Raw genomic sequence first — 13,330 nt, forward strand, 5'->3', positions numbered from 1 at the left:
AACAACAAATTTAAAATACTTAATTGATGCAACAGAAAACAGCATCAAATTCACTATAAAACGTGAATAACAATAAATTCAGAATTCAAAATCAATTTAAGGGGGAAATCCATCCAATAAGCATTAGATGATCACCAGGTCTAGCTGGCTAAATTAGTCCTATTTGGGCCAGCGAGGAGACCGGAGAGAATTAGCTGTGGGATCCCAGAGCAGGTAATTTTCATAAAAAGGGGAGGGGGAGAGAAGGAAGGGGAATAAAAGATCAGGCTAAGTTCAAATTGAAAGTCAGGTGGAATAGCTCAGTCTTACAGGCCCTGCAGAAGGAAGTTAAATCCTGCAGGGCCCTGGTCTCATGGGACAGCATTTCACCAGGTCGGAGCCATCACTGAGAAGGCCCTGGCAGGTCAGCCATACTGAAGCAAACTTGGCAGAGAACAATGTGAGAAAGACAATTGCAATGGGTTTATTCCGAGCAGTTAAGGCTCCCCAAATGCATTCTGTAATATTTTAATCCATGAAACCCACATTTGTATAAAGGTTTTAATTGTTCCTCTCCCTTTTGTGTCTTCTGCAGGCACTGGAATCGCCCAACATGAGATCTTTCTCTCTGCTTTAAAAGTGTATTGTGGCATCATTGTGAGAGGCCAAAGTTAGCTTGGTTTATGCCTCCTCCTTCACACCCCAAAGGCAGCGCGATGGCCTCAGAGGCATCTTGGTTGTCTCTTCTTTGGGCCGGAATGGAAAGAGCTGCTGGGCAGCCACCTCAGGTAAGGGAAGGAGAATTGGGGAGGGCTGTTGTGTCATGCACACCCTTGCTCTGAGATGTTCTGGCATTCCCTTGTAATAATAATTATAATAATAATAATTTATTATTTATACCCCGCCCATCTGGCTGGGCTTCCCCAGCCACTCTGGGCGGCTTCCAAAAGAATATTAAAATACTATAATACATCAAACATTAAAAGCTTCCCGAAACAGGGCTGCCTTCAGATGTCTTCTAAAAGCCTGGTAGTTGTTGTTCTCTTTGGCATCTGGTGGGAGGGTGTTCCACAGGGAAGGCGCCACTACCGAGAAGGCCCTCTGCCTGGCTCCCTGGTACCACCTCCCCCCCCCTTTAACAGAGTTGGGTTTTGGTGGGAATTTCTATAACCTTTCTTCCATTCCTTCTGCCACCACATATCCTATCTGAATACTCCATTCCCAGCATAATGAAATATTATGCATGTGGTGGAATACAATTAATTTACTGAATACAAATGAATAACAATGGTTGCATGATTATGAGCACTTTGCTTCAGACTGTGTTGTTGTTGTTTGAAGTTTTTATTTATACTTTTCCAGTTTATACATTTCATTAGTTTCACAATCAATTTAACATTTCAAAGTTTGACTTCCTTCTCCCTCTTTCTGTGGTTCCTTAAATTAATTTTGTAAATATCTCCTGCATATCCAAATTCATTAATTTGCTCATTTACTTATCTACTTTACATATATACTCTTATGAAACTGCAGGTTATTGCAATAATCCTGCCAATGTGTTTTATCTGTTTGCATTTTATCTGTAAATATTCAGTAAGCCATTTCCATTCTTTTATAAAAAGTTTGTTATCTTGATTTCTTATTCTTCCGGTATGTTTCGTCATTTCTGCATATTCCATAAGTTTTTGTATCCATCCTTCCTTTGCTGGGACTTCTACTTCTTTCCACTTTGGGGCAAGTAGCTACTACAGTGGTGCCTCGCAAGACTAAAAGAATTCGTTCCGCGAGTCTTTTCGTCTTGCGATGTTTTTCGTCTTGCGAAGCACGGTCCATCGCAACTGTGCCTCTTCAAGCGGCTTTTAAAAAAAAGCGCAAGACCTTTTCGCCTTGCGAAGCAAGCCCATAGGGAAATTCGTCTAGCGAAGCAACGCAAAACCGAAAAACCCTTTCGTCTAGCGAGTTTCTCGTCTTGCGAGGCATTCGTCTTGCGGGGCACCACTTTACACTCTGTTTCAGACTTTTGCTATCTTAATGCAGATGCAACTACTAAAATGCTGAAGCCTTACTGATAAATTAGCTCTGCTTCACATCCACCAGCAAGTCTCTCAACACCATCTCCCAAACTCCACCCTCAACAACTCTCTGCTTGACTCTGAACTGAACTGCAGACAGTCTCACCATCAGCGCTCAAACTCCCTTTCAAACTCATATCCAATTGCCAGTCACTACCAATATTCCAAACTCACTCACTTCCCCTATCTGTTTAGCGAAGTTTTTAATGTTTGATGTTTTATTGTGTTTTTAATAATCAGTTGGGAGTGGATTGGAAGGCCTGGCCAGATGGGCGGGGTATAAGTAATAAATTATTGTTATTATTATTATTATTATTACATCTCCCTAACATTTTGTTTGATTCCTCTAATGTATTGGAAGCCTCCCAGAGTAGCTGCTGAAATCCAGCCCAATGGACGTGGCATAAACAAATAATTATTATTATTAATGTACCGTATTTTTCGCTCTATAAGACGCACCAGACCACAAGACGCACCTAGTTTTTGGAGGAGGAAAACAAGAAAAAAACTATTCTGAATCTCAGAAGCCAGAGCAGCAAGAGGGATCGCTGTACAGTGAAAGCAGCAATCCCTCTTGCTGTTCTGGCATCAGCGATAGCTGCGCAGCCTGCATTCGCTCCATAAGACGCATACACATTTCCCCTTACTATTTAGGAGGGGAAAAGTGAGTCTTATAGAGCAAAAAATACGGTACTTCCCTCTGCTTTTACCTTAATGAGTATTAATGCCTGTGCATAAAATATTATGTACAAAAACCCAGAACCTCACAAGGGACTCTGAATTAATACTCCTTTTTCTCTCTATGTTTCCACTGCAAAATCTCAAAGTCACCTAGTGGTCAGTAAATGGAACCACACATAGAGCAACATTAACTGTCTCCTCTTTTCAAACTGGGATAATTGAGCAGTTTTGGTCATTTGTGTTTCATTTTTATTCCAGGCCCTCTTGACCTTTGAGGAGGTGGCTGTGTTTTTCACGGAGGAGGAATGGGCCCTGCTGGATCCAGGCCAAAGAGCTCTGCACAGGGATGTCATGGTGGAGAATTATGAGATGGTGGCCTCTCTAGGTAAGGGCACTTCCTTCATGGATGGATGTTGAAGGTATGAATTCATTGTGCTTCTTGCAGCCTCACAATATGGGGGAGTTAGAGCAGTAAAATAACGAGATAAAACAACAGGACGCAGCACTAGAGGAGGCACTAAAGGAACTTAATAAGTAAAATGGAGGAAAGGGATAAAAACAAGTTGGTTACAGAGCAAAAACTTGCCTTCAAATGAGCCTTAGAGCTGAAGACCCTCCTTCCCAGCCCAGGCAGCCTTTCCTATCTCGTCTCCTCGGACAGGGGAATGGTTTTATTGGGTTCTCTCACATAAACAGAGGAGGGACTTTTTCACAGTCACAGGCAGCAGCCTATTTTATTTCCTTTTCTGCGTATACTGTAATGTTTTACCGTTGCTATGGCCATTGGCTAATGTGAATAAAGTTTTATCTATCTATCTGCTTAGAGATTTTATTTTATTTTTTTAATAATTTTTTTATTGGGTTTTCACGACTTATATTAACACAAACAAAACACAATACACAATACAAACGTACAAACACAAAAAACAAACATGTATAATTTCATATCCAATTTTCTTAAAACTTATTTCACTGACTTCCCCGTACCTCCCCTTTCTGCATTCCAATTTCCAATTTTTTTTCAGCAAATCCTTCCCCTTACTTTCATCTAGTTGTTTCCCTTTCTTTTCTTTTACTTAAACTTTTTCAGTTGCAATCCCTTACTTTCTATAACCATAACATTTTAACACTCATTAATTTTACAATATTTCTTAAGATAAATTTTAAATTTCTTCCAATCTTCTTCCGCTGTCTCTTTCCCCCGGTCTCGGATTCTGCCAGTCATTTCCGCCAATCCCATGTAGTCTATCACCTTCATCTGCCATTCTTCCAGAGTGGGTAGCTCTTGTGTCTTCCAATACTTTGCGATGAGAATTCTTGCTGCTCACTTAGAGATTTTATTTACAATCACATACTACAGTTTTAACTCGGAGGTCGAACACTCTGTTCAACTTCTGAAACGTTCAGCTTCCAAAGCATGGCTTCTGATTGACTGCTGGAAGCTCCTCCAGCCAATTGGAAGCTGCGGAAGCCCCGTCAGATATTCAGCTTCCAAAAGAACATTCGAAAACTGGAACACTCCCAGTTTTTGATCGTCCGGGAGCCGGAACGTCCGACTCCCAAGGTGTTCGGGAGCTGAGGTGCGACTGTAGACTAATTTTGTTTAAAAGCTTAATATTTGCAGCTTTGGCTGGTTCGCCAACTTCAGTCCCTCTTTCATAGAGGTGAATTTCTCGCTGTGCTCCATTTTCTAGTAGCCTCCAGATTGAACCATTTCAATGTACATTACCTGGGACTGCCTGTTATGAGACCATTGGAATACTTTAGCCAGTTCAAAATGCAGCAACCCAATAATTGGCTGGCTTCCAGTGTGGTGTAGTGGTTAAGAACCGTGGACTCATAATCTGGTGAACCAGGTTCGATTCCCTGCTCCTCCACATGCAGCTGCTGGGTGACCTCGGTCCAGTCACACTTCTCTGAAGTCTCTCAGCCTCACTCACCTCACAGAGCGTTTGTCGTGGGGGAGGAAGGGAAAAGAGATTGTTAGCCGCTTTGAGACTCTTTAGGGTAGTGATAAAGCGGGATATCAAATCCAAACTCTTCTTCTTCTTCGTTTGGAACATGCATAATCCCTGTTTCAAAGCAGCTGCACCGGGTGTTGCCAGTTCATTTCTGGGCCCAGGTCAAGGTGCTTACATTAGTGTTTAAAGCCCTAAGTAACTTGAGCCTAAAATATTTGAAAGTTGGTGTCCTTCCATAAGGGCCATGTCAGGTGTTAATATTTGCAGAGGGGGTCCTCCTGGTATTTCTGCTGCCATCGGTATTGTGGGAAGAAGACTTTCTTTGTGGCAGTTGTGGAACGCTCTCCCCACAAGTCATGCCTCTATCATCTTTAGTGTAGAGTTTTCACCCGTTGTCTTTTGTAGAACCCCACTCCCTTTATGACCTGATATGGTTCTGTTCCATTTGGAATGGTTGAGCTCGGTTTAGAATTGTAGCTGCCTACCTGTGTTCTCGAAGGTACCAGCATGAGTTTGACCAAACTGCGGGAGGCAGTGGAAGACAGGAGTGCCTGGCGTGCTCTGGTCCATGGGGTCACAAAGAGTCGGACACGACTAAACGACTAAACCACAACAACCTGTTTTTGAGCATATTATATTGTTGTAACTGAGCCTGGAACATTATGATGAAGTGCAGGCAAGGAACCAGTATATAAAGCACCTTTTCAGTTGTTTGACTTGGAACAGGTGGATGTTTTGTGGTCGAAAAGTAACTAGTATTTTTTGTTCCCTTGAAAGAATCGGACCTCCGCTCCTGCTGGGGAGAATATCCATTTATCCAGGATCTCAAAGAAGGAGAGACATCAACAGGTAGCTCTGCCTAGATGTGTTGTGGGGCCCTTTTTGGTCTGGGAATTGAAGGATTTCCCCATTTTGGAGTAATATCCCAGGCAAATTGACCCAGCAAGCTGTGATGCCTCCTCCTGGACATCTTTCCAGGGGGATTTGACAGATTCATTGAGGATAAGACTGTCAGTGGCTACTACCTATGTCGGCTAGGTGCTACTTCTTGAAACAGGGAAAGCCATATGGCCCTTGAAACTCTTCCCAGGTCCCATCACCTCTCAAGGAACCCCATTGTCTCTACAGGCCATCACGAAAATGGCACTTGCCATTTTTAATCAATATGTTGCACAGGACCCATTGAAAGTGCACTGATGGCAAGCATTTTCTGCTAGCTTAAAATACCGTATTTTTCGCCCTATAGGATGCACTTTCCCCCTCCAAAAATGATGGGGAAATGTGTGTGCATCCTATGGGGCGAATGCAGGCTTTCGCTGAAGCCTGGAGAGCGAGAGGCATCGGTGCCCACCAACCCCTCTCGCTCTCCAGGCTTCAGGAAGCTATCCGCAAGCCTAGGGAGCCTAGGCTTGCAGATAGCAGCCTGTTCTGGGGGCTGGGGTCGGGGGAAGCTCGGGCTTCCTCCACCTCAGCCCCACACCTGGGGGGGAATTTTTTCTTTCTTTATCCCCCCCCAAAAAAACCTAGGTGCGCCCTATGGGCCGGTGCGCCCTATAGGGCGAAAAATACGGTAAATATTACAAACTTAGGGAATAATATACCTATGGGAAATGTGATTGACCTGGAAGTAAGCGACAGAAGTAGAAACTGGCACTAAAGTACCAGTGTAAAGTTGGCACCTTTGTTACTGTTGAGTTTCTGAATGGGGAATTGAAAGGGAAATGGTGGAAAAAGAGACTTCTGTGCTTGGTGACAAAAAGTGGGATATGAACCCTAAAAGAAATTTTATTTGATTGCCTTAGACCAGGGATGTCCAACACCCAAGAGACTGCAATCTACGCAGAGAATAGATAGATAGATAATTTATTACGGTTGGAGACCAGCTTATAAAACATACTTGGGGGGACAATCCCAGAAGAAAAACAAACATTTAAAACAATGTACAACAATAAATTTAAAATTTATAAATGCGATAAGCGTATCGACACTTAAAACTTTAAGATAAGCTGCCACAGAGAGATGACCCAAAGTCACCCATGGAACCGAGTTTGGGGATTTTCTTAACGAATTAGTTTGGGTCGGGGGATGGTCTACGCCTACAGGTCTGTACACAGAATCTGGCGACCATCTGGGTCATCTTATGATCTTTGCCTAACAGGAAAAGGTCAAATTTTTGCTTTTCGGGAGGTCAGCGAACATCACCAGCAATGGTCTCACTACGTGCCTCTTCATAAAAGGGTCATCTAAGGAACAAGTGCTCTGGGCTTCCTATCTCCCCCAATGAACAGGCGCAAAGTCTCTGAGCATAAGGGACTTTTTTAAAGGATCCTTCCAGGACCGGCGAGGGCAGAGCCAAGCTTCTGGCGAGTGTAAAAGCCCTTCTTGCATTTTTGGATACGAGAACGAAGAGATATGCTGCCGCTGCGGCTATATTTCTCTTGATTTCTCCAATTTTATAGTTGGGGCACCTTGAGCAGTCCTGTTGACTCTCTGTGTTTATGATTCTTTACTCACAGAATAAAAAACTGGCAGTGATCTACCACTTTGGGGGGGGGGGTCGGGTTTTAGGTCTAAGTTGTTGAGCTTTTTTTATGGAGGGGATTTGAAAATGTTGAACTTGGGGAAAGGGGGAAATTCACTCACCAAAAGATCGCCAGGAAACAGTCAGCCTCATAGTGAAAACGCCGTCTTCTGTTATAGCAGTCACGTGCGAATGGAGGGTGGGGCCAGGTGCTCTTTTGACACCACAAATGAAAGGGAGCCCACGATCTACCAAAACCTCCCAGGGCTCAACAAGTAGATTGCGATCGACCTGTTGGACATCCCTGCCTTAGACTAACACATTCAGAAGGCAACCTCGGTTTCAGCTTTGGATAGTCAAAGGAGGGGTTGTCCATGTGTGAAGATGCTAAAACTGGAGAAGCAGCTACTTGGGTTTTATTATGGTGGTGATGATTTTATTATTTGTACCCCGCCCATCTGACTGGGTTGCCCCAGCCACTCTGTGCGGCTTCCAATGTATATAAAAACGAAACATTGCACATTAAAAAGCCATTGATACCAAAGGAAGTCCTTTGTTTCTGCCTTGAAATTCAAATGCTGTTTCCTTTTGTCTATCTCCACACAAACAGATTATAGGCAGAACAACTGGAATTATACAGAGCTCTCTGAGGTGCCGTTGGGAAGAGCGAAGAGTGAATCACAGAAAGAGATGTTTTTAGATCTTAGAGAACTCAGAAAGGATGAAGGAAACCTGTCGGAGAATGAAGAAAAGAAATGCTCTACTTCTCTGGTCATTGATGCCCATGAACCCCCAATCTCACAGGAGGATCACAATGAAAACAGCAGGAAATTACGTCCACTGTGTGGAGAGATATTTCGATATGAATCACAATTAAATATACATTACAAAATCCACACAGGAGTGAACACATTTAAACCAATAGAGTGTGAAAAGACCGTGCCCAGTAGCTTACCAAAATATCAAAATACCCACACAGCAGACAAAGCATTTAAGTGCATGGAGTGTGGAAAGAGTTTCAGTCAGAGAGGTAACCTTATTCGTCATCAAATGACACATTCAGGAGAGAAACCATTTGAATGCAGAGAGTGTGGGAAGAGGTTCAGTCAGAGCAGTCACCTTACTGCACATCACAGAACACACACCGGGGAGAAGCCATTTAAATGCATGGAGTGCGGGAAGACCTTCCGGTTGAGCAGTCTCCTTACTTTACATCACAGAACCCACACAGGGGAGAAACCGTTTAAATGCATGGCGTGTGGGAAGAGCTTTGTTGTGAGATCGTGCCTCACGTTACATGAAAGAGCCCACACAGGGCAGAAATCATTTAAATGCATGGAGTGCGGGAAGAGCTTCAGTCAGAGCAGTAACCTTATTCGTCATCAGATAACACATTCCGGAGAGAAACCATTTAACTGCATGGTGTGTGGAAAGAAATTCAGCCAGAGCAGCCACCTTACTGCACATCACAGAACCCACACAGGGGAGAAACCTTTTCAGTGCGTAGTGTGTGGAAAGAATTTCCGTTGGAGCAGTCTCCTGACTTTACATCAGAGAGCTCACACAGGGGAGAAGCCATTTAAATGTACCGGGTGTGAAAAGCGCTTCACTGTGAGATCTTGCCTCACTTTACATGAAAGGACCCACACAGGACAGAAATCATTTAAATGTCTGGAGTGCGGGAAGAGCTTCAGTCAGAGCGGTCACCTTATTCGGCATCAGATAACACATTCCAGAGAAAAACCATTTAAATGTGTGGAGTGTGGCAGTACCTTTACTCGGCATTCTCAACTTATCCGTCATCAAAGAACACACACAGGAGAGAAACCATTTCAGTGTGTGGAGTGTGGAAAGAGTTTCTGCTTCAGCAGTCACCTTACTCAACATCTGAGAACCCACTCAGGGGAGAAACCGTTCCAATGTGCAGAGTGTGGAAAGAGCTTCAGTTTTAGCAGTCACCTCACTCGACATAATCGAACCCACACCGGAGAGAAGCCCTTTCAATGCATGGAGTGTGGAAAGAGCTTCAGTGAGAGCATTAACCTTACTGTACATCTGAGAACCCACACAGGGGAGAAACCGTTGAAATGCACAGAGTGTGGAAAGAGTTTTAGTCACAGCAATAGCCTTGCTACACATAAGAGAATCCACACTGGCGAGAAGCCATTTCGATGCACGGAGTGTGGAAAGAGCTTTAGCCACCTTGCTGGCCTTCATGCACATAAGATAACACACACCGGGGAGAAACCATTTCAGTGCATGGAGTGTGGGAAGAGGTTCAGCTCCAGCAGCCACCTGACTCGACATCTTCGAACACACTCGGGGGAGAAACCATTTCCCTGCATGGAGTGTGGAAAGAGCTTCAGTCAGAGCAGTCAGCTTAGTACACATCAGAGAACACACACAGGAGAGAAACCCTTTAAATGCACGGAGTGCGGAAAGCGCTTCAGTGCAAAGAGTATACTTACTAAGCATCAGAGAAGCCACACAGGGGAGAAACCATTCAAATGCATGGAGTGTGGAAAGAATTTCAGCCGGAGCAGCAACCTTACTAGACATTATAAGACACACACCAGAGTGATGGCAGGGAGGCATTTAAAATAGCTTCAGCTGATATATCAAGGGATATATGCCAGTGGGGGATAGGTGTTTAACACTTCTGGGTTATGGGAAAGTTTTGCCAAACATCTACGGGGCATCACTGCCCTCCTCCAGCCTCTCTTGCGGTGATGGGAGAATTGCAAGCGTGTGGAGGGTGATCATACATGTAGTGGCTGACACACGTAGTACAAACACACCAACAGCTCCAACGTATGAATGGAGTGCTTAACACGGAGACAATAAGCGCCACTCAGTCATCTTAACATGAACAGTGATCCTGGAGATGATCATTTTTAAAGGACTGTTCCTCATGATTTCACTTGATTTATCACATTGCTTAAGGCAAGCGTGAGGAGTGTGTGGTTCACCAGATATTACCAGACGACTAACCATTGGCTGTAAGGACTGAGGCTGATGGGAATTTTGACATTCAGAAAGCCGTAGGTTTCCTGCCAGTGACTTAACAGATCCTTGAAAGTGGATGCATAGTTAGGAGCTGTGGCCTAATTTGGTGGTTGGCAACAGAGTTTGGGTAAAGACTGGGCAAGACCGCCTGGGCTGCGATTGAGGGATGGCGAGGGGCAGGGGACCCGGCAGCCTTCAGTGATGAACTTCCCCTCTTTCCTAGCACCCCATCTTTATGGTAGCCTCTGGCATCCTGCAGCACCAAGCATGACAGTGTTAAGAATATTGTTAAGTATATTGTATGGGGAAAGGTATGAGATTTTGAAGAGAGCAAAAAAAGCCCCTTTTTTCATCTTGACGCTCTTCATGATTTTACACTGGGTTGGGGTCCTAGACTCATCCCTGACTGAGCTCAGACTTCACACACACAGTGTTTTATCTTAGATTATCATGGATGTGATTTCTCCTAACCTGTAGGAGCTTGTTCCCTAGAACGTGATACTGTTAGGACAGCTGGAAAAGCAGGAAGCTTTAACTAAGGAGCTTTTTGAGTTTGCGTGCACCAAGGTAGGTTTAAGGCATGGTTAAGTCTATAGTTATTTTTAATCTTGCATGCTAAAATTCTTGTGTGCAATATTGTTTACTCATAGAGTTGTAGTCTAACTTTTTTATGTACAGTGCGCTTTTGATTTACTATTGATATTCTTGATGGACTATGTTTGCTCCTTTCATAAACAAATGCATTCTCTGGTCTTCTGATGATGTACTTAAGGGAGGGAGCCGGTGTTTGTCCACAGGCAGCTTTCTGGGTCATGTGGCCAGCCAGGACTAAACCGCTTCTGGCGCAACAGAACAGTGACGGAAACCAGAGTGCACGGAAACGCTGTTTACCTTCCCGTCGAAGCGGTACCTATTTATCTACTTGCACTGGCGTGCTTTCAAACTGCTAGGTTGGCAGGAGCTGGGACAGAGCAACGGGAGCTCACTCCATCGCAGGGATTTGAACCATCAACCTTCTGATCGGCAAGCCCAAGAGGCTCAGTGGTTTCAACCACAGCATCACCCGAGGTAAACAGTCCTTGGCCAGACATATCAATGGTGTGACTCACTGGAAGGCAACTTCCAGTGTGCGGAATTTCTAGGGATAACAAATCCATTTTGCCAGATTGTCAGTTACCTTCCATTGTACATTGTGTGTATCTGAAGAAGTGTGCATACACACGAAAGCTCATACCAATAACAAACCTAGTTGGTCTCTAAGGTGCTACTGGAAGGAATTTTATTTTTTATTTTGTTCCTCTATTGTACACATGGTGGTCTTATGCTGAGAGGTCGGTCTAACAGGGTCATCCGTATCCTACACCAGGAAGGGGTTTCTACATACTGAGGGTGGGGGAAATGATTCCCCAAGTTGTCCAACAGTTCAAATACATCCTCAAGCACTTTATAAAGCCCTGCATGGCAGAGGGACCAGATTGATCAAAGGATCACCTGCATCCACATAGTCTTGCCTGCAACTTGCAATCCAGCTCCCAGGACTGTTTCAGGGTCTATCAATAAACATGACTGGACAGGTCAATGCACACAGCAGGGCCTTTTCTGTAGCGGCTTCACAACGATGGAATGCAATTGTTCAGATGAGGCTGGCCCTGCCTTTCACATATATAAATCTCTTCCAAAAGTGTTTAATCCGGTTTTTTTCTTCAAAAAACTTTTTTTGAGCCTATGAATGGGAGCAGGTAGCTCACACAAGGCTTTGCTTCATAGCAACTATTACAGCTTAGATTTAAAAAATTAAGCAGAAGACCTCCCATATAGCAAGGGTTCAGAATGATATATAACATGGCAAAAGCATAAATGAGATAAGCTGTAGAGACATTCGGTTAAATTTGCCGATTCTGTAGATTTTCCTGTAAGGAGCTTAAGGGGGAAAAATGATTCTTTTTTTAAGCACACCAGTTCTGAAGAAACAGAAATAAATTTAACTTGTTCCAAAGCCAGCTCAACCAGTGCCCTTTCAAAGAGGGCAAGCTATTCGGGGAGGGACTGAAAAACCCCATGGTAGAGACTAGAGGCAAAAAGATGTTTCCACATAAAAGGATTGAAAGAAGGAGTCAGAAGGGGCTCTTGTTCCTCTTTTCATCCCTACAAGGATCCTTCCACAACACAGATTCAAAGGGCTATAACCCCTCCTGGGAATGAGGCAAGGTATCTCAAACAGAAACAAGTGTAGCCAGAACTCCATCTTCAAGCATCCTCTTCTTTGGTGATCACTCATAGCCGATTCAGATTGTCTTCCATGAGCACAGTTTTAGGAGTGAGTCTGTAAGTGACTGTGGAGGCCAGTTCTGGATCCACACATCCTTCCACAGTGGGGACATAGGTTTCCAGGCAGGAGTTCTGATCACGATGAGGGTTTGCCAAGCGTGCCTTCCTCTTAGCACATTTCTCCCCTTTCGTCCTGAGTTTGAGCGTCTTCAAAGCCTATGACAACTTTGGTAAAGGCTGTTCTCCAACTGGAGTGCTCATAGGCAAGTGTTTCCCAGTTGTCAGTGTTTATACTACATTTTTAAAGATTTGCCTTGAGAGAGTCTTTAAACCTCTTTTGTTGACCACCAGCATTACGCTTTCCATTTTTAGTGCAGATCTGGCTGCTACCTTGTTCTCTTTATGGTTCCATATGTTGGGGAAATGGAGGGCTATCCGAGGTCCTAAGATGGTCAATTCATACCTGAACCAAATTGATTCCTTGAAGACCATCCCAGAGGGTCTCAGGCCTGTAACTTTCCCTCCTTGGATCTGACTGGGTTTCCCTCCACATTCACCCAGCCCATCACATATTTCTGTGTTTTGTATACCAGGGCAGGCCTTTCCAGTACAAATGCCTCCCCTGTGGATTGGCTCTAAACCCCAGGATGTTCTCAAATGTGCTGGTAGCTTTGGTGGCCCATCTAAGGAAGAAGGCCACCTATTCCCGCGTACCTGGACAATATCTTGATCCACTCAGACTCTCTCCAATAGACCAAGAGCAACGTAGCAGAGACCCTAGACTGTCTGCAGTCACATTTTCATGGTGAGCATGGAAACAAGCCATCTGGCCCTTGTCCCCA

At 44.2% G+C, this 13,330-nt stretch overlaps 1 protein-coding gene across 8 annotated transcripts in view; it reads left to right on the forward strand.

Annotated features, from left to right (window-relative positions):
- The window catches only part of LOC309527293 (uncharacterized protein), a 54,349-nt gene extending 43,376 nt beyond the window's left edge, over positions 1-10,973 (forward strand). For 4 of the 8 annotated variants that reach the window (XM_082214005.1, XM_082214004.1, XM_082214007.1 and 1 more), the window contains exons 3-6: positions 575-767; positions 2,991-3,117; positions 5,471-5,542; positions 7,825-10,973. In XM_082214005.1, coding sequence (XP_082070131.1) covers positions 663-767; positions 2,991-3,117; positions 5,471-5,542; positions 7,825-9,818 — 2,298 coding nt within the window. In that variant the 5' untranslated portion in view covers positions 575-662 and the 3' untranslated portion in view covers positions 9,819-10,973. The remainder of the gene's footprint in view (positions 1-574; positions 768-2,990; positions 3,118-5,470; positions 5,543-7,824) is intronic. The other 4 variants (XM_082214002.1, XM_082214001.1, XM_082214000.1 and 1 more) reach the window with 1 other exon arrangement.
- The last annotated feature ends 2,357 nt before the right edge of the window (positions 10,974-13,330 follow it).

The sequence above is a fragment of the Podarcis vaucheri genome, assembly GCF_965113315.1.
Source record: "Podarcis vaucheri genome assembly, chromosome: 2".
NCBI lineage: Eukaryota > Metazoa > Chordata > Lepidosauria > Squamata > Lacertidae > Podarcis > Podarcis vaucheri.